At 47.8% G+C, this 25,342-nt stretch overlaps 1 protein-coding gene across 2 annotated transcripts in view; it reads left to right on the forward strand.

Annotated features, from left to right (window-relative positions):
* Runx1 (RUNX family transcription factor 1) overlaps window positions 1-25,342 on the forward strand; it is a 229,288-nt gene that overhangs the window by 167,111 nt on the left and 36,835 nt on the right. Inside the window, exon 5 of one of the 2 annotated variants that reach the window (XM_032900402.1) lies at window positions 23,333-23,524. The exons of the other annotated variant lie outside the window; for it this stretch is intronic. Coding sequence (XP_032756293.1) covers window positions 23,333-23,524 — 192 coding nt within the window. The remainder of the gene's footprint in view (window positions 1-23,332; window positions 23,525-25,342) is intronic. 2 annotated transcript variants of the gene reach the window in all.

Consider the following 25,342-nt stretch of genomic DNA (forward strand, 5'->3'; position numbering starts at 1 on the left):
ATGATAGAAGAAACACTAAAAGGATGGTGGTGATAATGTGTGTGTGTGAGGGGTGTGTTTGGGGTTGTGTATGGGGTTGTGTGTGTGTGTGTGTGTGTGTGAGAGAGAGAGAGAGAGAGAGAGAGAGAGAGGAGAGAGAGAGAGATGGGTTCATGTGGAGGTCAAAGGTCAGAAGTCCGAGGTCAGCATCAACCATCATCCTCTTTTACTCTCTACTTGTTCTTTGAGTCAGGGTCTCTCTGTGAACCTGTAGCTCAGTCAGTTGAGCTGTGCTAGCTGTCCAGTAAGCTCCAGGGACCTGCATGTCTCTATTCTCCAGCACTGGGGTTAGTGCAGACATATCAAATCACCCAGCCACATGCGAGGTAGGGATAGAGACGTGAGTCCTGGGTGGCAGACACTCTATTGGCTGAGCAATCTCCCCAGCCCCAGCCCCTGCACCATAAAAGGACCCCACCCCACCCCCAACAAATAGAACTTTAAGAGTTGTTTTATGTTGCTTTGATATTTCTAGAAATGATGTGAAACTCCAGTTCTCAACCCATGCGTTTATATTTTGGAACTGTGGCAATGTTGAGATACGAGAATATGTGTTTGGACAAACATTCTCCACATGCCCTCCATGGTGGGATTTAGATGCACGGAACATGTGGGAGGAGACATTCTACTGAGGAAGTTAAGTGAGGGAGCAGCTGAAGATGAGTCTTGGGAAGTCTTTATTATTGGATCAGGTACCTGTGACCTGTGGAATAGACTTCATTAAAATTCAAAAAGGTCAAGAAGCAAATGCTGGCTGTGTCCGTGACAACTTCTGCCCTCTTATAAAGGTGTCTTTGGCAGTCACTGTTCAAGCTCTGAGATTCGCAGTAACCAGAACGAGGTAGGGCCATTCCTTGAAACTCAAGAAAACCATCAGGATGCTAGACTCACTGTCTTAGTTAGGGTTTTACTGCTGTGGACAGACACCATGACCAAGGCAACTCTTATAAGGACAACATTTAATTGGAGTTGGCTTACAGGTTCAGAGGTTCAGTCCATCATCATCAAGGCAGGAGCGTGGCAACATCCAGGCAGCCATGGTGCAGGAGGAGCTAAGAGTTCTACATCTTCACCTGAAGGCTGCTAGCAAAAGACTGACTTCCAAGCAGCCAGGACTAGGGTATTAAAGCCCACTCTTACAGTGACACACCTACCCCAACAAGGTCATACCTACTCCAACAAGGCCACACCTTCAAAGAGTGCCACTCCTTGGGTCAAGCATATATAAACCATCACCTTCCATTCCCTGGCCCCCATAGGCTTGTTCAAACACATGAGTCTATGGGGGCCATATTTAGCCATAGCATAATATAAAAGTACTTTTAGTTCAACTTCAAGAGTCCCTCTAGTCTACAGCCGTCTCAACAATGCTAAAAGTCCAAAGTTCAAAGTCTCTTCTGAGATTCATCCAATCACCTTTCTGTAATCCCCAAAGCAAGACAGGAAACCAGCTGGGCAAACTCCAAACTCTGCATCTCCATGTCTGATGTCAAAGTGGTCTTCAGATCTCCAACTCCTTTTTCATCTTTGTTGATTGCAACAAGGCTCTTTCTCCTGGACTGGTTTCACTCTCTGTTAGCAGCTTTCCTCAGCAGGTATCCTATGGCTCTGACGTCTTTAAAATTTTGGGGGTATCCAAGGCAGCTCCAATTTCACAGCGTTTTGCTCCAATGTCTGGGATCTATACATGATCTTCTGGGCTCCTCCAAAGGGCTTGGGTGACATCTCTAGCTGTACTCTCTGCAGCACTCTAAGCTCAGGTTGATCCACTGCACTGCCACTGCTGTTCCTGGTGGTCACCCCATGGTACTGGCATCTCCAATACACTGGAGTCTTCTGCTGCAACTAGGCTTCACCACGAGCCTCTCAGGGGCTCTCTTCATGGTGCCAAGCCTCAACTTTTTTTGCATGACCGTTTCAGTCCTGGGCCATCAACTGTAACTGAGGCTGCACCTTCGATGGTCTTCCGTGGCCTCTCACAGTTCCAAGCCTCAGCTGCTCTTCATGACCCCTTCATGCCTTCAAAACCAGTACCACCTGGGTGACTCTTACACATTACCAAGTCCAGCTGCAGCATGAGGTACAGCCTTGGCTCTCTCTAGAACACAGCATCTTTGTGCTCTCAGAAAACACTTCCCAGAAGAATTCACCTCAGTGATGCTGGTCTCTTCTTAACAATTGCTAATTTCATAGCTCCAGCTGACCAGCATCTACTGTCCCAGTAGTCTCCTTCTGTTCTTGACTCTAAAGCCAGAGCCACATGGTCAAAACTTCTGACTTCTGCTGCTTGCTGGTGTTGGAACATGGCCCCACTTCTTGTTTTATTACTTTATCAATGCTGGGATTAAAGGTGTGTACCACCACACCTGGACTTAGGCTTTTCTTCACCCAGAACTTGCTCTGTCCCAGGCTGTCTGTTTGGCTTTATCTCTAAGGATTAAAGGTGTGTGCCACCATGCCTGGATCTAACTTTAGCTGGGTAGGATCTTGCCCCAAAGTCCTACTCCCTTGGTCTGCTCTCTCCTAGAACTCAGGATTCAGCTCCATTCTACTTCCGGGAGCCCCTTTAATATTTAAACCATATATTTTATGTTTTTCCTTTCTAAGCTTGCTATGCTTGTCTAAAATGCTCTTCATGAGACTTAACCAGAGAACAAAGTCTCTGCTGGGCCTTCCTTTGAGACTTCCTTTGTCAATGCAGTTAATATAAATCTCTTTATCTTAGCCTCAGGCGGACTCTTCAGACAGGGGCAAAAAGTAGCCACATTCTTCACCAAAATACCACGAGAACAGTCTCCAGGCCACATACTGAAATTCGTCTCCACTCAAATCTCTTGAGACAGATCTGCACAGTTCAAATCACTCTCAGTAACAAAGGCTTCCATATTCCTACTGGGATTGCTCATTAATCCCCAGTTAAACCATTCCACTGCTTTCCAAATCCAAAGTCCCAAACTCCACGTTCCTCCTAACAAAAGCACGGTCAGGCCTATCACAGCAACACCCTGCCAACTTCTGTCTTAGGGTTTTACTGCTGTGAACAGGCACCATGACCAGTGCACATTTTATAAAGGACAACATTTCATTGGGACTGGCTTACACGAGGTTCAGTGCATTATCATTAAGGAGGGAACATGGCAGCATCCAGGCAGGCATGGTGCAGGGGGACCTGAGACTTCTATATCTTCATCTGAAGGCAGCTAGCACAATACTGGCTTCCAGGCAGCTAGGATGAGGGTCTTAAGCCCATGCTCACAGTGACACACCTACTCCAACAGGGCCACATCCTCTAATAGTGCCACTCCCTGGGCCTAGCATATACAAACCAACCCACTCACCGACTGATGTTTTCTAGATGAAATTACCCTTAGAATGGGTCAACTCACAGCCCTCTCTCTCTCTCTGTGTCAGCCAACTGCTTTCTAGAGAATTTTGTTGAAGTCGCCGTGGAACTATAACTGAATGCACATTCTTCTGCATGTGCAGGTACACTTGTGCGAGATGTGGGATCCGCATGTTTAAGTAGGTGTGTCCACAGTGTGTTCCCATGCAGAAGCTAGAGCTTGATCTCACGTGTCTTCGTCCATTGCTCTCCTTCCCCCATTCTCTTTGCCTGAGTCGGGGTCTCTCACTGAACGTGAAACCTACTGAGCTTGAAATTCTGGCTAGATTGGCTGATCATGAGTCTCCAGAATTCTTGTACGTGGACCTCACCAGTGCTAGGGTCACAAGTATACCCTGCCACACCCGGCTTTTAGACGTGGGCGCTGAGGAGCTAAACTTAGTTCCTCATACCCGGCAACAAACGCCTGAACTATGTCTCCGGCCTCATGAACATAGTTTCCTTCTTTGATTTTGAAGGGACATAGCAAAAAAGAAAAATATCTTACATGCATATGTGTGCATCCATATATATTAACCAGAATCTTTATATTTGGTGAGGATTTCCTAATGAAAAAGCAAAGTATATGAAAGAGATCTACAAGCAGGTGGCGAAAACAGGTTCACAATGGCGAATGTTAGGGAAGAGTGAAATGGGTGTTACGACTTTTTTCTTAACGCTGAAAACAGTGTAGATCTTTTTCAAGATATTCTTTCTCTTGGTGAGAAGAGCTACGAACAACAGTGGCTGACATTATACAGTGACCGACATTATACAGTGACCATTAATTGCCCAGCACTTTTCGAAGTGCTCCAGGCTCACTAATTTATAAAACGTTGGGAGACACAGTTAAGATAGTTGGAGCAGAAGCTAAGTAAGAGGCATACCCAAGGTCCCCAGGGAGTTCTCCAGGATGGAAGCTGAGGAATCCAGAGGGTTTGCACCATGGACACCCAGGTCTGTTTCTGGGAACTATGGTATTTGAGCCTCATTGCACTGTGATGTCGCATCTCCAATAAGGAGGGCTTATCAGGTTTCCTGTAGCTCTGCCGTAGCTTTCCTGTAGCTTTGTAGCCGCCTCAGACATTTGACTGGAGTCGGTCTTCCTTGGGGTGGGTGTACTGAGTCACCCGCGTGCCTCACAGGGAGTCCCGATACGCAGATGCTGCCTGCTGCCCCATGTGCTAACGATTGGCCCTGCCGGTCACTGACGTCTGCTTAAGGACCTGGTGTCAACGGGGCATAAAGCAGAGACAATGCGAAACCTGCACATTTCCCAGAGAAGGATTAATACAGTGACCCAAGCAGCCCCAGGGCAGGTGTCAGCAGAGGTAAAGCTTGGGCACTCTGTGTGTGCTCTTAGGGTTGTCACTGCCAGCCAGGGCACTCCAAGGGAATTGCGCCACGTGTGCCTCCCGGGGCTAGGAGTGTTCAAATCAGACATGTCCATCGGTTCAAGGGAGAATCGTGGTACAGAAAGGAAAACGGAGAGGTTTTCCTTCCTTCTGACCCAGAGGTAAAGCAGAAGAGAGACAGAGAGTCTGATGGGGGTGCACTGTGTACCTGTTCTCCCTCTCTGAAGGTCTTTCAGGCTAAGCAGGAGACTCTGGGGGGCCTTCGCCCTGGTATTTTAGTTCCCGCTCTGCTAATCTCTCTAACTATCTGGAGACTTAGAGAAGCAGTTCTTAAAAGCATTAATAACTGTGCCTAAGCGTTTCTAAGGAACTTTAGAATCTCTTCCTGTTTGTTATAGTTATAACACTAGACCTAGAAGAGTTTTGGGAACCTCAAGATTTCCCTGAATTCAGATTAAAGCCTAGAAGGTTCTCTGGGGCAACTGAGGATGAGAGAAAGGATCATGCTTCTCTCTGTGAACAGCAGTAGTCCACTTCAGCACTACTATGAACAGCAGTCCACCTAGACACTATCCATTAACAACAGTCCACCTTGGCACTACCCCATGAACAGCAGTCCATCTTGACACTACCTATAAACATGTAAGCCATTCTTTTGAATGTTTTTCTTTGATTTAGATTACTGCAAAATCATATTGCTACTTAGAATTTCATACAGTGAAGCTGGGCTCTACGCTAATACACAGTCCTTGTGAGAATTGATTGTACAAAGTGCAAAGTACAAAGTACAAAGAGGAGAGAAAAAAACAATATAATACTGTCTACTATGAGGCTTCCATTCCTTAATCTTAAAATGTGTAAAAAGATTTTAGGATCCTTAACTCCGGGACCTGGGCTTTCACCCTGGCGCCATCAGACCTGTGGGTGTGAACTTGGGCAATTATCTTAAGTACTTTTTAGTCCTTGGTTTCCTCTTGGGTCAAACTAGGCAATGAGACGAGATAATCTCTAAATTAGTTCCCACTCAAACTGGGGTAACAAAATATTGTCAGCCAAACAGAGGTATAGCTTCCTCACAAATGGGGCCCTTACAGGTCACCACCCTGAGCTGCCTATCCTGAACATTATCATCCTTCCTGTCCTCACCAGGGATTCCATAGTATCCCTTTCAGATCTCTCTCTCTCTCTCTCTCTCTCTCTCTCTCTCTCTCTCTCTCTCTCTCTCTCTCTCTCTCTGTCTCTCTGTCTCTCTCTCTCTCTCTCTCTCTCTCTCTCTCTCTCTCTCTCTCCCCCCTCCCCTCTCCTTCTCCCTCCTCCTCCCCCTCACTCTCTGTTTTTTGAATGGGCTTTGTAATTCATCTTCAGACCCTCTAGCTCTAAGTAAAATGCCCAAAGTCCCGCAGCCCTGATGTCTCTGCCACTCAGCTTGAGATGATGCATTTCATGCACACCCTGGCTAACTTTGGGATGCTGATACCCCGCTCTCTGTCCAACAGAGACAGTGGCCATATTAGTGTCATGGGGCCAAGAGGCTGAATAGCAGACTCCCTCCAGGGACCCCGAGAACCCTTCCTGGGACACAATACACACTTGGAAAGGGTCAGCCATTGTCTGTACTCGTCTCAGAATCCTGTGGAAAGTGAAAAGTCACTCTTGACAAAAACAACAACGGAAAAAAGGGATCTGTGAAATCCTAAATTTAAAAATTCATGAAGTAGCCTCAATGTTGCTCTTTTTGATATGTAATTAAAGATTTATGCATTTTGATTTTTTAATTTCAGATTTTTTTTATTTTTTTATTTTTTATTTTTGGTATTTAGGCCCAGTAAATTTCTTTCCTGGCATCTTATGGCCGTTTAAAATACTCTGGGCACTGTTCCTATGTCCATCATGTTTCCAACAGACTTGTCCCCAAATTTCATACTTTGTGAACAACTTGAAAACTTATGTCCTAGTAGCATAGAAGTTCCTACCTGAGATGTAACACTTGGGCGCCTCTCAGTGTGAGCACAACTGATGAAGAGTCTTGCATTGTTCTAGAAACAGCAGAACCTCCCCACCGTCTGTCTGCCCTTGCTGTCCTTAGGGGATTTGTTCCAGGAACCGGCACCTCAGATACCAACACTGACACACGGGAGCCCCTGATATCAAATGGCAGATTATTTGTCGATGACTCATGTGCGTCTTCCTGTAGACTGTCAGTCACTTCCGGGTTACTGAAACACTCTAGACAAAGCTGCATGAATGAATGAATGAATGAATTGAATGAATGAATGGCCATTAGACTGCCACTAGGGAAGTCAATGAGGGCTCAATGCAGACACTTTTTCTTCCTCAAGATTTTCAGCCTGGATTTGGTTGAACCCAAGGATGTCTCAGCCACAGATATGGAGGGATGACAGTAGTACTGGGGCTCATCACCCAAGGGTGCCTGCAATCTCTAGCAAGACCTGCACACAGTGCACACACAGAAAGCAGCTAGCCACCCTGGGCAGGTCTCTGGAGGGCCACCCCAACGTGTGTGTGTGTGTGTGTGTGTGTGTGTGTGTGTGTGTGTGTGTGTGTGAGAGAGAGAGAGAGAGAGAGAGAGACTCCTCCTGCTACCTGTAGATGTTGCTCTGGGACACTCAGCTGTCCTGCATTTCTCTTGGGGATAAGTGACCTCCCAACTTGCTGAAGGTCTGATGCAGCAGGCAAGCCCTGTTGTCAGAGCACATTAGCAGGCCTACCTCTCCCCTTTCTGAGGCAATTTCAATTCTTCCAAGGCCTAAGCACTTTCCCCTTTCCGCTTTGAAGGAACTCGAGTTTTCCCAAGGGCTTAGGTTTTCCTGTAAGCTGTGTGCTGGGAAAGGCCATTAGGAATAGGCTGGCACATGGTGTCCCAAAGGGCCTGGCCACTGCCACGCACACGTAAAAGGATTTTTCCCCCAAAGTTTTGATTAAATAAGCAAACCTCATCTCCTCATTTTAGATCGGCATCTAAGTTCATTATAGCGAATTTGAATCTGCCTCTTCTTTTCATGTGCTGTGTCCGATAACATTTTGTGAGGTGTCCTGCTTTGGGGCTCTGGAAGTATTGAATGGTGCCCTTAGGCAAGAGGTAAATTAACTATAATCTATCAGTGTGTGTTTCGGCTGTCGTCAGACCCAGCCGTTAGTCAGGTGCCAAATGCCTCCGTGGCTCACTTTCCATCAAGGTCAATGCTTAAGGTTTTCCCTGGGAAAACTTGCTGTAAGTGTATCAAACTTCCTCAATCTATGTCCATAGTGAAAGCCAAGGTTAGAAAAATATTTAAGTACCCAAAGGGAAGTATTTTTCCTGTGGGTTCCTCCCCCACCCCCGCGCCACCCTTAAAGTAACACAGTGGAATTAATCTGCAACTCCCCAAGCCCTTATGAAGTAAGTTAATGGTGATACATTAATTTTGTGCTCCTAGGAATTCTCCATATGCCCAGGTTCCATTAAAGCAAGTATTGACTAAAGCCCTCACTGTTATGGAAAAAGTTCAGTGAGCTTGCCTGCCCTGAAGTGTCCAACAGTCAAACAGTGGGTATTTTATCTGCTTGCTGGATTCTGTTTTTATTTTTGTACACCGTAGCTGGAAAGTCATATTCTGGTCATTTGAGGCAAAAAAAAAAAAATGCAAACATTTGAAATAAGTCAATCTTTAAATGCAGGATGACTTTGTGGCCCTTTTTGGAATTCTGATCCAGGTGTCTTATCCTCACTTGCCTCTGAGTGGCTTCACGGCGTTTCTGGTCCACTCAGTTTACAAAGCTACGAGAGACGTACAGAGAGACTCTTTTATTCTTAATCTGACCTTACTTGTGGTGCCTCAGCCCTGAATTTCAGAACAGGATCAGAGGGTTCAAACAGGGAGTGGGAGAGGGAATTGGAGCCAGAACAGACTGGTTTCAAGTCTGACCTCTGATACGCACTGGCTGTGTGCCTCAGTTTTCCCCTCTGTAGAAGGGGTTTCCAGAAACCTACCTTCCAAAGGGATGAAAGGATTAAACAAGATAGACCCGGTGGGAGCCATCGCTCTGAGGCTGGCTGCCTGACTCCAGCTCCTGCACTATGTCCTGGCTCTGATAACAAGCCTCCGTCACAGGGATTGCAAGACCAGGCATGGAGACTTCGGCGTGAGGGTGCTCCCCGCATCCCTGCACAGAAGCGCGCTGTAACCGTTAGCGCACATGCCAGGAACATAGGCAGGTCATTCTCCTTCATCCCCAACCTTTTATTCACCAAGGGGATCACAAGGAACTCCGCTGAGTGTTCACCAAATATTTACCAATACCAAGTTACTTAAAAACGAGGGGGGATATCTGGCAAATTGGTTCCGTAAGACTTAGCACTTAGAACTGTTTCTCCTTCAACTCGACCTAATGGTCACTTTAAATCCCGAAGCACCAGAAACCAAACCCACGCCTTACCAAGGCGCCATCTTGTGAAACCTGCATCCAGTCTCTTCAGGGGACAGGCGGGTGGGTCCAGATAAAGGCTTTATCATACGTAGCTCAATTTCACAGCAGAACATGAAGCATCCCATGTTTGCTGTGACCTACCAAAGCTCCTAGCATCTAGAAAATTCCCCTGGGTCATCTGTGAGCTCTCTGTACTGTACAGGGTTTCATCTTGTTTGCGTGGTATGTGTTGAAGTGTGGCTTATCCACTAAGTAAGAGAAGTAGCCTAACAACTAGAAATAGGAAGACAATAGATGTGAAGGGAATATTTGCAAACAAACGACCTGAAAACCGACTGTTAATGTTTTACAGGTATTGGCAAGACCCCTAGGGATCTTAAGGAAAATAATGATTGTTTTCTTAAAGATAGTTTTGGTTTCGTTGGATTTGCTTGTTTTATATTTTGTGTACGAGTCGTTTGCTTGCTTGTACGTATGTGCACCACATGCGTGCCCGGTGCCTTGGAGGTGTTCTTCAATCCCCTTGAACTAGAATTAATTACTGTTACAAATGGTTCTGAGCTGCCATGTTAGTGCTGGGAACCAAACTCTGGTCCTCTACAAGAGTAACACGTGCTCTTAACTGCGGAACTATCTCTCCAGCCTGAAAGATAGGTCCCATCTTGTCTTGTCAGACTGGTGAGGATACAGGGAAATAGGCATTTAAATGAGCCACCACTGTAAACCTATACATTTAGAAACTTTTCCCTCTGCCCTATGCCTCCATCTAGAAACTCTTTAAGGCACTTGGAAACAAAGGAAGCAGCCTTGATCAACAGTCGAGTGTTTTATTTAAATGTTTTTTCTTTTCCAAAACCAAATAGCTTTTCTTATACATACAGCTCTCACAGTAGCAGAACCACAGGAGAGTGTAGGGAAGCCTGCTGTTTTTGAATCTGTATTCCTTGTGTGTGTGTGTGTGTGTGTGTGTGTGTGTGTGTGTGTGTGTGTGTGTGTGTGTGTGTTTGAGGGGGGATATGTATGTATGTGTGTGTGTGTGTTTGGGGGGAGATATGTATGTATGTATGTATCTGTGTGTCTGTGTGTGTCTATGTATATCTGTGTGAGTGTATGTGTGGGAGAGTGTGAGAATGTATGTCTGTGTCTCTGTGTGTGTCTGTGTTTGTCTATGTGTGTGTGTGTGTATGTGTGTGTGCCTGTTTGTCTGTGTGTATTTGTGCCTGTTTGTGTGTGTGTATGTTTATGAATGTGTGTGTTAGACAGTGTGTGTCTGTCTGTCTGTTGGTGTCTGTTTGTCTGTATATGCCTTTGTGTATGTGTGCGTGTATGTGTGTATGCCTGTTTGTGTGTGTATGTGTATAAATGTGTGTGTTAGAAGGTGTGTGTGTCTGTCTGTGTTTGTATGTCTGTGTGTGTCTGTATGTATGTTTGTGTTTGTGTGCCTGTATGTATGTGTGTATGTGTATAGATGTGTATGTTAGAGTGTGTGTGTGTATCTGCGTGTGTGTATGTCTGTGTGTGTGTCTTATGTGTATCTGTGTCTGTGTTTGTGTCTGTGTGTGTGTCTATGTGTGTATCTGTGTCTGTGTTTGTGTCTGTGTGTGTGTCTTGTGTGTATCTGTGTCTGTGTTTGTGTCTGTGTGTGTGTGTCTTGTGTGTATCTGTGTCTGTATTTGTGTCTGTATGTGTGTCTGTGTGTGTGTGTATCTCTGTGTGTGTGTGTGTGTGTGTGTGTGTGTCTATATGTGTGTGTCTATGTGTGCCTGCTATTCAGTTTCTGGAAGGTGAAATGATCCACCCTGCACCCAGTGCCTGTTTCAAACCCTCAGCTACTGGGCATCTGGGCACCCACTAACACACTGGCTGGGGCGGGATCAGAGAATCTTTTCTGCCCTGAGAGTGATTCAGCCATTCTCAAAATAAGTAAGTAGCAGAGTGCGTGCCAAGAGGAAGGACTGGAAAACACTGAAATCCGAGTCTGGAGGGTGGAGCTGTCTCCGCAGGGCTCCTGAGTCCGGAGCTGGGGCAGTGGAGAGCCCTCAGCTCGGTGAGGTTCTCAGGCTCTGCTGGAGCCTTCGTTTTCTCGTCTACAAAGTTGGGGGCAGGGTGTAGTGAGGGCTGAGGTTCTTAAGAACTCCAGAGAGCTTGATTTGATGTCCCAGGAGCAATTGAACTCGAAAGGCACCCTCTTCCAGCATCTAGCAGGAGACAGGCAAGACCTACTCTGTCCAAAGGGGGATGGAGGAGAGAAGGTCACTGGAAATGTGGGGGAAGGGCTAGTGAGGCACAGGATGGCATAGGGACAGAGGGAGGACCCACCCAGCCACCCACCCAGAGTGACACGAAAAGGCCCATGCAGAGTGGAGTGGCTTAAGTAGGGGAAATCATCAAAACTGTATTTCCCATGACTTTGGCAGCATTAAAGAAAAAAAAAAAAAGAAGAAGAAAGAAAAAAATCTGTAAACACACAAAGTGCTCAATTGTCTGAGCCTAATGGCCAACTTCCCAAAGCTGGCCGGCCGGAGACCTTGGTGTTAATTCCTCAGCCAACTGGGAGAGAGAGAGAGAGGAAAAAAGATGGTGTGAGTTCTGTTGACTTAATTGCCAGAGCGTTGCTGAGTGAGGCTGCCTTCCCCGCCTCCTCACGTATGCTGGGCCGTTCCTCATTACCTGCCCTACCTATCTCTACCATCTAGCCACAAACAGCTTTGGTTGACCACACCACTTCCCTATTGAAAGTTAATACTGTTTGACTCATTCGGCTCTGCTTAACTCGAAGCCAAAGAAAACAAGGCAGAGAATAGCTGGCCTGTATGGAGTCTGGGAAGCCCTGCGTGGCCCTGCTTTCAAAGTCCTATACAGTAGCCTTACTATACCTCAGCCACAGCTGCACAGACAGCGAAGGAGCAGAGGTGACCCGTGTGTGTCGGCGAGGGGGGGGCAGGGAAGAGAACGGGAAGTAGGGTGCACACACTTCCCCCCACCCCCACTCCCGGGCTGGGAAGAGACTACAGAGCAATCTGCCCAGTTCTGGGCCTCAATTACTGGTCTCCAAAGTTTGTCCTGACATACTGGGAAAGGTGTTTTTTCTATTAAGACAGGAGAGAGAGAGAGAGAGAGAGAGAGAGAGAGAGAGAGAGAGAGGAGAGGGAGGAGAGGAGAGGAGAGGAGAGGAGAGGAGAGGAGAGGGAGGGAGAGGAGAGGAGAGGGAGAACTGTTGGGTCTCACCTGACCAGCTTCCCATAGGCCAGTCCCTAGGTGACCAGGGGCAAGGCCCACCACTGTCAACTGTGGGAAGGACTCAGAGGCAGAATGTTGCCCAGGATTGCTAGGGAGGTAGCCACCCTGCTCCTGAGATGTAGTCACCAGGGGGCGAATGGGGATGCTCAGAACTTGAAACGAATAGGACTTTCCCATTGTGGGTGACCAGGTCTGAGCTCTGTAGGTACAAGGCTGCTGGCTAATGGGTACTTGCGGGGACTGGTAGACAGGATTCTGCTCACTCTGCCATTCCTGGCTTGTAGCTGCTTTCCCCTCCTCCACTTCTCCCTCCCCTGACCCCACCCCGTCTATCTCTGTCACAGACCACAGTGCCTGAGAGTCAGAATCATCCCCAAACAATGTGAAAATAGCCTTTTCTTTTATTTTTTTCCCATTATTTATTTAATGTATGTAAGTACACTGTTGCTGTCTTCAGACACTCCAGAAGAGGGCATCAGATCCCATTACAGATGGTTGTGAGACGGCACATGGCTGCTGGGAATTGAACTCAGGATCTCTGGAGGAGTAGGCAGTACTCATAACCGCTGAGCCATCTCTCCAGCCCTGAAAGTAGGCTTTTTATTGCGTGTGACTTACATACAGCCAGCGCTCTGCTGAAACAGCTGGAGCTCACAGATGCTCAGCATCTGTCCGTGCTGCCTCTTTGGGCCCACTTCCTCGAGGCCAGCCTACAACTTCAGTTGGCGCTCTTTTTCTCTCTTCAGGTTTAGGGATTGATGGTGCCTTTTCTTTACCCCGTTTCCTAAGCACAGAGGGAGAGAGATCATTATTCATGCTGCCAGCATCCCACAGGAAGACATCCACTCAACCACTCGCTCACTCGCTCTCTCACTCGCTCTCTCACCCACCCACTCACTCATTCACTCTCTCACCCACTTTCTCACTCATCCACTCTCTCACTCTCACTCACTCTCACCTACCCACTCACCCACTCACTCACCCACTCACCCCTCCTCCTCTCTCACCCATTCACCCCTCACTCTCACCCATTCACCCCTCACCCACCCACCCATTCACCTACCCACTCCACCCACCACTCACTTACCCACCCCACCCCTCCTCCTCACCTACCCACTCCTCACCCCCTCTCACCCACCTCCACTCATTCCTCTCTCACCCTTTCTCCTCACCCACTCTCCTCTCCTCCACCACCCCCTACCCACCCACTCACTCCACCTCTCACCCACTCACCCTCCTCCACCACCTCCCACCCATTCACCCCTCACCCATTCACCCACCCACCCACCCCCACCCACCCCCACCCCTTACCCACCCCCCCACCCACTCCCCACCCACTCACTCACTCACCCCCTCCCACCCACCCACTCACACCATTCACCTCTCTCACCCACTTTCTCACTCACCCACTCTCTCACTCTCACTCACTCTCACCTACCCACTCACTCACTCACTCACTCACCTACTCACCCACTCACTCACTCTCTCACCCATTCACCCACTCACCCATTCACCTACCCACCTACCCACTCACCCACCTACTCACTTACCCACCCACTTACCCACTCACTCTCACCTACTCACTCACTCACTCCCCCTCTCACCCACCCACTCACTCTCTCACTCACTTACTCTCACTCACTCACCTATTCACTCACTCACTCACTCTCTCATCCACTCACTCACTCATACATGCCCCCTCTCATCCACCCACTCACTCTCTCACCCACTCTGCCTGTGACTTGTAGCCCAGACTTAGCCTTCTGTGGCCACCTTCCCTGAAGTCTGTCTGTGTCAGAGCTACTCCACAGAAGGGTAGGAACAGTTACATCAGGTTACTTTTTAATTACAGAGGGGGTCCCGAGACCCTGCTTTCAGGAGAGTTGATAACACTTGGGATTACAGGTTGACAAGGAGACTTTCTTGCTGTGAGAGTTCCCTGCACCTCCCACAGGCTGCCCCGCCAGCCACCCCCACAGAGGACCACTGCTGGTCAGGAGTACAAGATAACCAGACAGCTTCTGCTCTGAGCTACAATTACCTCCTTAGTCACCAGACAAAGCAGCAGGTGAGGGAGGGTGAGGACCACAGAGATAACCGCTCTCCTCTCAGGTCACCAGGGGCCTGTGGGAGCCACCACACCTGAAGTCTGTCACTCAAGGCCCAGAATGAAAAATGGTTGATACTGCTGCTTTTGCTCCCTGAAACCTGGGGCTCAAAGAGGGAGAGAGGAATCGTGGGGCCTCAGGGAGTAGGACAGGCAGGGCCTGTCTGTCAGCCTGTTGCCTGTGACTCTGTCAGGTTTTGCCTTGATTTGGCCTCAGCTGGCTTTACTGTTCCATATGTGGATCATGCAATAGCTTGTGTCTGAGAAATGTGAATGTGTGTGTGTGTGTATGCAGATAGATCACATACACATAAATGTACACATACCACATGTATGTATGACATAGATACTTATATATATATGTGTGTGACTTACATGTGTATGTGATTATATAACACATATATAGAACATGTTATATGCATATGTGATATAAACATATGGTATGTATATGCATGTAAACATAACACATATATGTGCTATTGTGTATATGTGTATAATAGACATGTACTACATATATGTATGTATATATAGCATATGTGTGTACTGTAGTGCAATACATGTAGTAGACATGTGCTATGTACATGTGTGTAATATTATATGACATACATGTACATGATACAAGAACATATTGTATACCAGCATGGTCACTATATGAGTTGATAGGAATATGTAGACAGTCACGTGTGAGTATGTGGTAATATGTTTGTAGATGCATGTAGTATACACGGTATAAGCATGTGGCATATGCATGTGTTGCATAAGCATGTGTGTGAAGACATGTGCATCAGGAACTCACCACAGAGAAAAGGCATCATCCGCTCCTCCTGCTGGCTTGTGTCAGTTTGCTGTGCTCAACTCTGCACAAGGGACTTGTCTTACTTTTCAGTTTGATGAAGGAAAGTGAATGGGTTTTGGTGACAGATTTGACTCTGACAGGACAGTTCTTCAGGGAGTCCCACTGCCCAGGCTAAGGATTTCACTCTAACAAGACCCAGGCTGAGACTTTGCCTTGCCAGGTCACTTCCCAGCAGTCACACTATACTCACACACTTCAGTTCTGGATTCCTTTGCCCCAAATGAATTCTGCTTCCCTCTAGTCTAGGGAAGGAAGGGTGGATGACGCAGATCATGAACATCTGTTTGCTGGGTTAGGCTGGTTGTTCAGTTAGTGTTTAGCCCTAGCCAGATGTGTGCCGGGAACCTTAGGTACTGAGGAGACAGCAGGATCCGTGTCTCCATGGACTCAAGGTTCAGTGGGCACAGACACACCACAGTGACACAACAGTGCTGTGAAAAGAGCCAGAGGTTGGGGGCGAGGCTCAATGGTTAGAGTTCTTGCCTGGTGTGCATGACGCCCGGAGTTCAATCCCTGGCAATATATAAACCTAGTACAGTGTATGTACTTGTCTCCCCAATACTCGGGAAGATAAAGCAGGACGATCAGGAATTCAAGGTCCTCTTACATAGTGATTTCAAGACGAGCCTGGATTACATGACAGCCTGTCTCACACACACACACACACACACACACACACACACACACACACACACACACACACACGTCAGAGCTCTAAAGACTGTCTTAATGGTTAGATCGGGGACAAGCTCTAAAGACCAGGTATTTGCCTGAAAGAAACTAAGGAAATTGAGTCATGGCATCCCATGGAGCTGTTAAGAAGCAGCAAGCTTAGAGCCATCCAGTGAGAGCCGGCTGAGTCGTTGCGGGTGGCAGACATAATTGCCATGGGTGCCCCTGGGAGGAATCCACCTTAGTCCTTTAATTCCAGGCTTGCAGAGAAGGAGCCAGGGCTCTGCCCACAGCAGAGTCTGCAGGAAGCACAGACTTAGAGCAGAAGATGCCAGATGGGCAATGGTGTCTCCTAGTGAGGGCCACCTCTCAGGGGGAGGAGTATGAGGCTGCGTTAACATCCTGGCCATCAGGGGCACTCTGAGCTCTAACCTGCTGCGTGTCCAGAATAGAATAAGTCCCACGTGAATGCAGCAGTCCCTACTGTTTTTACACTCCCTCTGATGGCCCGGCAGGAGCCTCTTCTCCCTCAAGAACTCTGAGGAGCCTCTAACCCCATGCTACTCAACCTATGGGTTGTGTAACCCCTCTGACAACGGTCTGTCTCCCAAAATATTTACATTATGATTCATAACAGTAGTAAAATGACAGTTATAAGGTAGCAATGAAAATAATGTTACGCTTGGGGTCACCGCAACATGAGGAACTGAATCAAAGGGTCTCAGCCTTAGGAAGGCTGAGAGCCACTGTTGTAACCAAAGCCATCTAGCCACAGTAGGAGATAGTTGTACACGGCAATCATCAGGGAAGAGCTTCTCTGTTCATATGGAAGAACTTTTAAAAATTAAACTAAAGGATCACCAGTCTTCATACCACATAGGGCCATCACAGAGCACCCATGGACTTGGAGTAGAGCCAGCCTTCGTTATCCATGAGCAAGGAAAATGTTCAAACCGCATCTGTATTAAGCGGGAAGACTTTTCTTCTTGTCTTTCCCCAAAGGATACAATGTAAAAAGTCTTCTTCTTGTCTTTCCCCCAAAGATACAATGTAAAAAAATCTATGTATCTGATGATTGAAAGAACTCAGAAGGGCATGCATGGAATCATGGGACAAATGTGGGATCACTTTATATCAGAAGCGTGAATGGCACGGGCTGGAAATGTACAGGAGTCAAGCAGTCAGTCTCCCACAGATACTGAAGGGGTGTCATAACTGGTATTTCATTCCCCAGTCCTCAGCAAAGCAGATACCTGTAAGAGAAGGGATGTCATGGTGCTCATGGGAAATTCATGGGCCAGTCAGGGGAGCCCCTCTTCCCTTCTCTCTCACATATTCCTGACACCAGCAGCATCAGAGGCACACAGATCTTTCTAGAAACCAAAGTTCTACAGGCCCTTACTCTATACCTCCTAGCCAAGAGTCTCCGGGTGCTCCCAGCGTATAGAGCCCTCAGACGGCTGCAGACCACTGTCCAATCTGGCCCTCCTCATTCATTGGGCACACTGGGGACAGAAGTGGGACAAAGAGGGGCCCTATGACCTGTGCTCTAGACTGTTTGGTTGTGTCTCTGTATTTCTTCACTTAGGCAGGGGGGCCACCAAAATCAAACTTTATTGTTCTAGCTGCTTTGGGTGTGAGGTGGGAGTTGGGAGACTGAGAATGGTTTGGGACCTGAGTTCTTCCTCCCTAAGGCTGTGTGAGATGACCTAAATGATAGAACCTCTCTGAACTTGTCTCGTTGTCTGTCATCTAAAAAGTTATGGCTGATTTCTCTGGCCGTTCTCGAGTTCTTCGGTGTAACAACTCTTTCCTGTTCGCTTAGCATGATGACGTGAGAGGAAGTTAAGAAACAAACCATCTACGCTCACCTAACATTGGACCATCTGTAAAAACATACATATATAAAATGTATCGTGATATACATGAGCATATATCACATAATATCATTCCATAGTTTATGTATAGTATGTGAATCAATTTAAATGTAGTGTGATTAGTTTAAATGTTTACTAAGCTGAAAATGTTTATTTCTTCCTTCTTTCTCTTTTCACAATGTTAGAGCTGAGACTTTGGGCCTCGTGAATGCTTGGAAGTGGTCGCTCTCTGAGCTACATGCTCAGAGCTTTGTAATATATGAATGATATGCAATAGTAGACGGTATTTCTCAACATTTAATTAGCTGGGAGAGAGCAGGTTTGCTGGTCAGAAGGCTTGTCTTACCTGTGAGACAGTTCAAGGAAGGGTCAGAGCTGCATGCAGGGTAGTTGGCCATTGACTGTGACACACAGAAGATGAAGTAGTCTCTCTGCTGCACTTCCTTATCCAGGGTCATAAAGCTGTCCCAACCAAAGGAAGAGTAAGCTCTGGGTAGGGATGGGGTACCCAGATCACGTAGCCACCATTGGGTTGACAATGTTGCAGATGACATTTTATTTTTTTAAAAGATTTTTTATTTTATCTGTGTGAGTACACTGTCGCTGGCTTCAGACACACCAGAAGAGGGCATCAGATTCCATTACAGATGGTTGTGAGCCACCATGTGGTTGCTGAAAATTGAATTCAGGACCTCTGGAAGAGCAATCAGTGCTCTTAACCACTGAGCCACCTCTCCAGCCTGGCAGATGTCATTTTAAAGGTGAATATATAAAATGCACCATTATTTTTATGAGAATCACAATCTGCACACACACACACACACACACACACACAACACACATACACACATACATACACACATACACATACACACACAGAGAGAGAGACAGACAGACAGACAGAGTATTTTTCAGTGTTGTCATTTTGCATAGACTTTCCTGATCTGCTCACCCACCAGAACAAGACTTTAAGTGCTTGCCATGTGATCTATCAAGGAAACCAGAAAACTGCTATCAGAAGCAAGGGCTGACAGATGACGACTGGCTAATCAAATGTTTCCAGGAAATTCTGGCAATTCCACCTCATTGCCTTCCATAGGGGACCAGATGCTGCATTTCAGTTATTTACAGCCACAGACCACAGCGGTGCCCTGGTCAAGGCGGCTGGGGTGTGAGTGAGCTGTGCATACTATTCCGCCCTGCTTTAATGAAGGAAGATGGCGACTGGCCTCATTACCCGCCATAAAATACAATAGCATTTAGGGGTGCTCTGATGGGCAGCCACCTCGGGGAGCTGCAGAGATCTGTTTGGGATGGAGCCGCGTGACATTAGTTTATATTATTATATATTTCTTTTTTCCATTGTTTGTTGCTTTCTAGAATGTGCATTTATAATAACATTTTGAGCAGCATTCTTTCAAAATGTGTAAAAATAGTGATAGAACATTTGGGGGTCCCCTCCAGCTCAGCTCTGTGTGAGCATCAGAAGGATGAACCCAATATCTAGTGGCCTCAGCTTGAAGCCCCACTCTGGAAACCTTCACAATTGACTCCCAGTGCACTTGAAAGTTCAGGCTACCAGAATGTGTGTGTTTAGTCTGCACAGTCCTACAGTGGTTTGATCCAGTGTTGAATTCCCTGTTACCCTCCAGAGCCCAGTAATCAGTAAGAAGGAAGAGAGGATTTCATAGCAGGCACTTTCCATACTCCCGTATTTAAAATTCAGGCGGCAAATTGATATTTTAATAGCATGCAGATCCAGGAACCTGAAGGCATAAAGCACTCATTTTCCCCCCCAGCCTGAAAGTTTCCATCAGAAAGTATTCCATGCAAAACATTGCTGTTTGGCACACAAAGTCCTATGGTTTCAGGAGAGAATTAGGTGCTCTTGGTTCGAAATGCATCGGGGCCACGCCTGGAACTTGATGATGTCCCGCCTTTCTTGAGTGTCCTAGCCTTGCAACTCTCTTAACACCTTGTGAGCGTGGGGGTCAGGCTTCCTCTCAGGCAGCAACCCTCTTACAGACTCCCAGAATGCACATGGTGGGGAGAGTGTGGAATGAACCGTTCCCTAAGCCCGAGCAGTAAACCCAGCCCCAGACTCTCTAGACTCTCGGGCTTAGGAGGCAGCTCTGAGAAGCCAGGCCCAGGCATTCCTGCCGAGGCAAGCCGTCATCAGTTAATCTCTGCAAATGACTACGATTTTGGCAGGTGTCAGCTGGTACAAACACAGATCACATATTAGAACTTTTTTAAAAAAATCATTGAGTAGTGAGGGAAGAGAAATAAAAATAAATAATGTGTCACATGAGTTGGCCACATAGTGGCTTGCCACAAATGGCTCGTTCCTGTCTGGGTTCTCAGGGACCATGTCCCCAAATTTACTGAGCCAGATACTCAGATAGCCACTCTTCAAAGGCTGGCCGGAGACATAGCCACGACTGATGCTCTGGGTCACACACTTGAGAGTGCACACGTGCGCATGCACACACACACACACATACACACACACACCACACACACATACACACAGCACACACACACACACACAAACACACAGCACATACACACACACCACACACACACACACAGCACACACACACACACACAGCATACAGCACACACAGCACACAGCACACACACACACAGCACACAAACACAGAGCACACACACACACACACCATACACACACACAGCACACACCATATACACACAGCACACAAACACAGAGCACATACACATACACACCATATACACACACAGCACACACACACATACAGCACACACACACACAGCACACACACACAGCACACACACACACAGCACACACACACACACACAGCACACACACATACACACAGCACACACACATATACACAACACACAGCGCACACACACACAGCACACACACACACACACACACACACACACACACACACCATACACACACACACACAGCACACACACAGCACACACAACACACAGCACACACACATACACACCATACACACACACACAGCACACAAACACAGAGCACATACACATACACACCATATACACACACATACACACACACATACACGCACACAGCAGACACACACACACACAGCACACACACACACACACACAGCACATACACACATACACACACACACAGCACACACACACACACAGCACACACACACACACAACACACAGCACACACACAGCACACACACAGCACACACACAAACACACAGCACACACACACACACACACACACAGCACACACACACACACAGCACACACACATACAGCACACACAGGCACACACGCACCCTTCCCATGACTACACGCTGTCCTTCACGGTATTCTTCCAAAATGCCACTGGGTGCCTCAGGAATGTGAGGCAAAAACATAGACAAAACCTGCTGGGAGCCCTCGCTGGCCCACATTCTTTCTGAGACCATACAGCTATCCAGAGTCCTGTTTCCTACCTTCCACTTCCTTGACTGGCATGAGACCATGGTAGACACTTAAAGGGGGCGGGATCATGCTGTAAATGGCTTTAGAGCTCTGATTGTTTTCCTGGGAGAAAGCTTGAGGTTTCTCAATGTGATGAGGAGTGGGACTCAGTCGCAAAGAAAAGAGGAGGAAGGCACCAAAGAGGGCTGCACACCGAATTGTGTGCACTAAGACTGAGCGAGGTAGAGGGTTCTAGAAAAAGACGTTTTTGTACTTCTGCTAGTAAAGGCTGAAGGGGGTGGCTCAGGGACTTGGCCTCTTTGGTCCACGGAGCTTTAAATACTCCGGCTGTAAGAGGCCTCTCCCGTGTGCACCAGTCGAGCCTGCGTGACTCACAGTGTTTGTGTTTGAGTCCAGTGTTGTGAGCTCTGAATGACAGTCCAGATTTGCCGCGGCGATACGTGGAAAGAGGGAGCGCTGCATGGGAACTACACAAATATTATGCTTAAGCATTTCTCTCTCCTCTCTCTCTCTCTCTCTCTCTCCACTTGGAGCCAAACAGGTCTTGTCAGTGATAAAAATCACTGCAATATAGTGGGCCCTTTTTCTGGCCTGGAACCTGAGACCACGTCAGTTGTGCCAAGGAGGGCCGTAGCAGGAAGAGAGGGCAGGCCACGGGGATTTGAAACCATAACACAACCTCTACAACTTAATTTTATAATTGTAGCAATCGGGAACTGGGTGGCTGGGGTGGGGGTGGGGGAGTGGTAGCCTTGTGCCTACCCCTGTGCTGGGGGAAAGGTATCCAGGGTCCTCTGTGTAGCTCTGGGTAGGGATGGGGTACCAGGAACAGCATTTCTATGGACAGGAGCCAGCGGCTTCTCCTGTCGTGTTGTGAGGCTGTGTAACCATTGACAGGAGAATGGTTATGGCTCGGTCAAGAGCTCTTGTCAAAGAAACCTTCAGGGTGAGGAGGAGGCAACAAGTTGGCCTCTTAAAAGGAGGAGTGGGTCTCCCCAAGTCCACTGTGACTGTGTTCCTGTGTGGGAGGCTGGACTCTGATATAATCTCTAACTGTGTGGCGCTTCGAAAGGGATGGAGAGTAAAAACCTGGAGGCCCAGCCTTCGTGACTGGCTCGTGTAGATGTCCCTACTTGCTGTTTCCTGGTGATAGGGACACCTACCACCCTTAGGAGACATCTTTCCACCTTGCTTTTATTCCTGAGGCCCTGGGAAAACTCAGCAGACCAGCTAGCCACTCCCTCTGGGCTCCCAAGGGCCCGGCCTACTAGAAACATTGGAACAGACCCAGGCTGCACCTCTCTACCTACTTCCTCCTAGGGATACACCCAGGGAGTGGGCTTCAGCAAAGAAAGGATGCTCTTGAGGAGCCCGTGTGAAGGAGGAAGGGGCCTGGGTGTGTAAACCTGAGAGGACTGCCTGTGCCTGCCTGCATGTAACAGGAAATCTCACTCCTGGGCTGTGGGTTTGCAGCTGCACTCAAGGCAGGGCATTCTCGACTCCGGGAGGGCACCTTTCTTGACTGCCACAGTTCTGCTCTCAGCCTGAGGCCCGCAGCCAACGAGCTATGGCCTTCCTCCCCATGCCATCATCAGCAGTTCCACTCTCTAGTGTCTCTCGTTCTGCCCCCCTGAGGGGTACGCAGAGAGATGTGGGCACCGAGTCCCAGACTGAGGCAACACCCAGTGGCCAGTGGGATGAAGGACTCTTGGTCTGCGAGAAGGATAGCCCTGGTTCCCAAAAGCAGGTAGTCCAAGGGGCAAGGTCCAACAAGCTTACCTTGGGGGTGAAGGGAGAGGGAGGGAAAAGATAAGAAAAGCCCCCTCCACAACACGTTTTCTGATCTCTTCCCTCCCTCCTTCCCTGCCTCCCTCTCCTCCTTCTCCCCTCCCCTCCCGGTCCCTACAATAGGACATCGGCAGAAACTAGATGATCAGACCAAGCCCGGGAGTTTGTCCTTTTCCGAGCGGCTCAGTGAACTGGAGCAGCTGCGGCGCACGGCCATGAGGGTCAGCCCGCATCACCCAGCCCCCACGCCCAACCCTCGGGCCTCCTTGAACCACTCCACTGCCTTTAACCCTCAGCCTCAAAGTCAGATGCAGGGTAAGTACCCCATGGAGCCCACTACCCTCTGTCTTTGCTGGAGTCCCAGGCACACCTAGGCTGCCAGGCCTTCCTCTGGGTGCTCTGAGGGAACTCCTGGAACCCACAGCATCCACTGGGAGCTTATGAGAAAAGCGCTGCTCCATCCACAGAGTATCTCTACTCTGAGAAGTGTGGCTGCTGGGTGAGGGAGGGAGCGTGGCTATAGAACCCATATGTGTACATGGGTACACACATGTACCTCTCTTGGTACCCTTGGAGTATCATTCCCAGGTATCAAACGCCACGGGAGCTCAAGCATGTTATATAATATATCCTAGTGCTTGCCCAGGCCCGTGGACATCATCCTGGAGACTGTAGCCCATTTCCTCAATTGCAGCTAGCATCTAACACGCTCTAGATGCTGTGCGGCACACAGGGAACCATGACAAAAACACTCTTCTGTATGTGTACATTTAAAAAGCTGTATCATCAACCCACTTTTGGTTCAATCTTTAGCTATTCCAACTACAGAGTCAAAGAGCTACCTGTACAGAAGCAGACGGGAGGTTTTTGCAAAGAGTTTCTGCTCTGTTGTTTTCTTATCTTTCTTACCCATTAGTCTTGAAGCCGCAATACACACCATCGCTTGCATGTATGTATGTATGTATGTATGTATGTATGTATGTATGTATGTGCTACATACAAATCTAGCAAGGTAAAATCAAGGGGTTTGCAAGTTCTTGTTGCCTTCAGATTTCAAGTGAAGTTTGCATTTTAATATCTGTTCTTTTCAAAATACGAAGAGGGAGGCATGTGTGTGTGTGTGTGTGTGTGTGTGTGTGTGTGTGTGTGTGTATGTGTGTGGTATAGGCTATGTCAAGCATAATGTTTTCAGATGAGAAGTGTGAGTTGTGCCCTTCTGTGGGCCAGTCACCAGCTGCAAACTCGCTGTGAGACGTAACACTGCACACACCCTCTGTGCCGAGTTAGATAATGCTCACGGTGCATTTCGGCAGCAGGACTGCTGACGTCAGAGGCCGTCTGCTCAGTGATGCCATTATAATAACGGAAACGCAGTTTTCTCTGTGCCCTGTGGGACACAGCTGTGTACATGGCGTGCTTACAGCGATACTCCTTCTGCAGAGGTGCAGGCCTGGGCTACTCTAGTGAAAGATGAGCAGCCCGTATGGAGAAGGGGGCCGAGAGGGGTATGGCAGCAGGGGTGGGGCTCTGCCCTTCACAGAAAGCAGAAGTTAGTTTCCTCTGAGCTCCATATGGGGCGTGCGGGCAGCATCTACTCGACAAGGTTTTTATCTGAGCAAATGACTGTCTCTAGAGAGAAGCATGTAGGGCTCACAAAAGCCACATTTTCCAGAGTGCAATATATAGAAAGCCTATACCCTAGGCATGGCGATACAATCCAGTTATCACAGCACCTGCAAGATGGAGACAGCAGAATCAAGAGTTCAAGGCCAGCCATGGCTACATAGGCAGCTCGAGGCTAACCTGAGATACATATGACCATGTCAGCACAGTGTGGTACCTCTCATCTCTCTCTTCTATGAAAGGACACAAAAAATTAGGATTTCTTCCTAGGTAGGTTTAGAAAAAGAACACGCCAAAACCCTTAGTTGTTTTGTTTTGTTTTGTTTGGTGTTTAATAGTGGTGAATAATCACTCAAAACATTCACACTAATTTTCCAAAGATTCCACAGTGCAGCTCGGTGGTGGATTGAGGGAAATCGCACTTTAGGTGCGGTGGATGGACTGTGAGGAGAAGGAGAACGAAATGTCCAAGGACGTTTTTGTGCCTTCTGTTTACCATCACTTAAGTTC

The sequence above is a fragment of the Rattus rattus genome, chromosome 4, assembly GCF_011064425.1.
Source record: "Rattus rattus isolate New Zealand chromosome 4, Rrattus_CSIRO_v1, whole genome shotgun sequence".
NCBI lineage: Eukaryota > Metazoa > Chordata > Mammalia > Rodentia > Muridae > Rattus > Rattus rattus.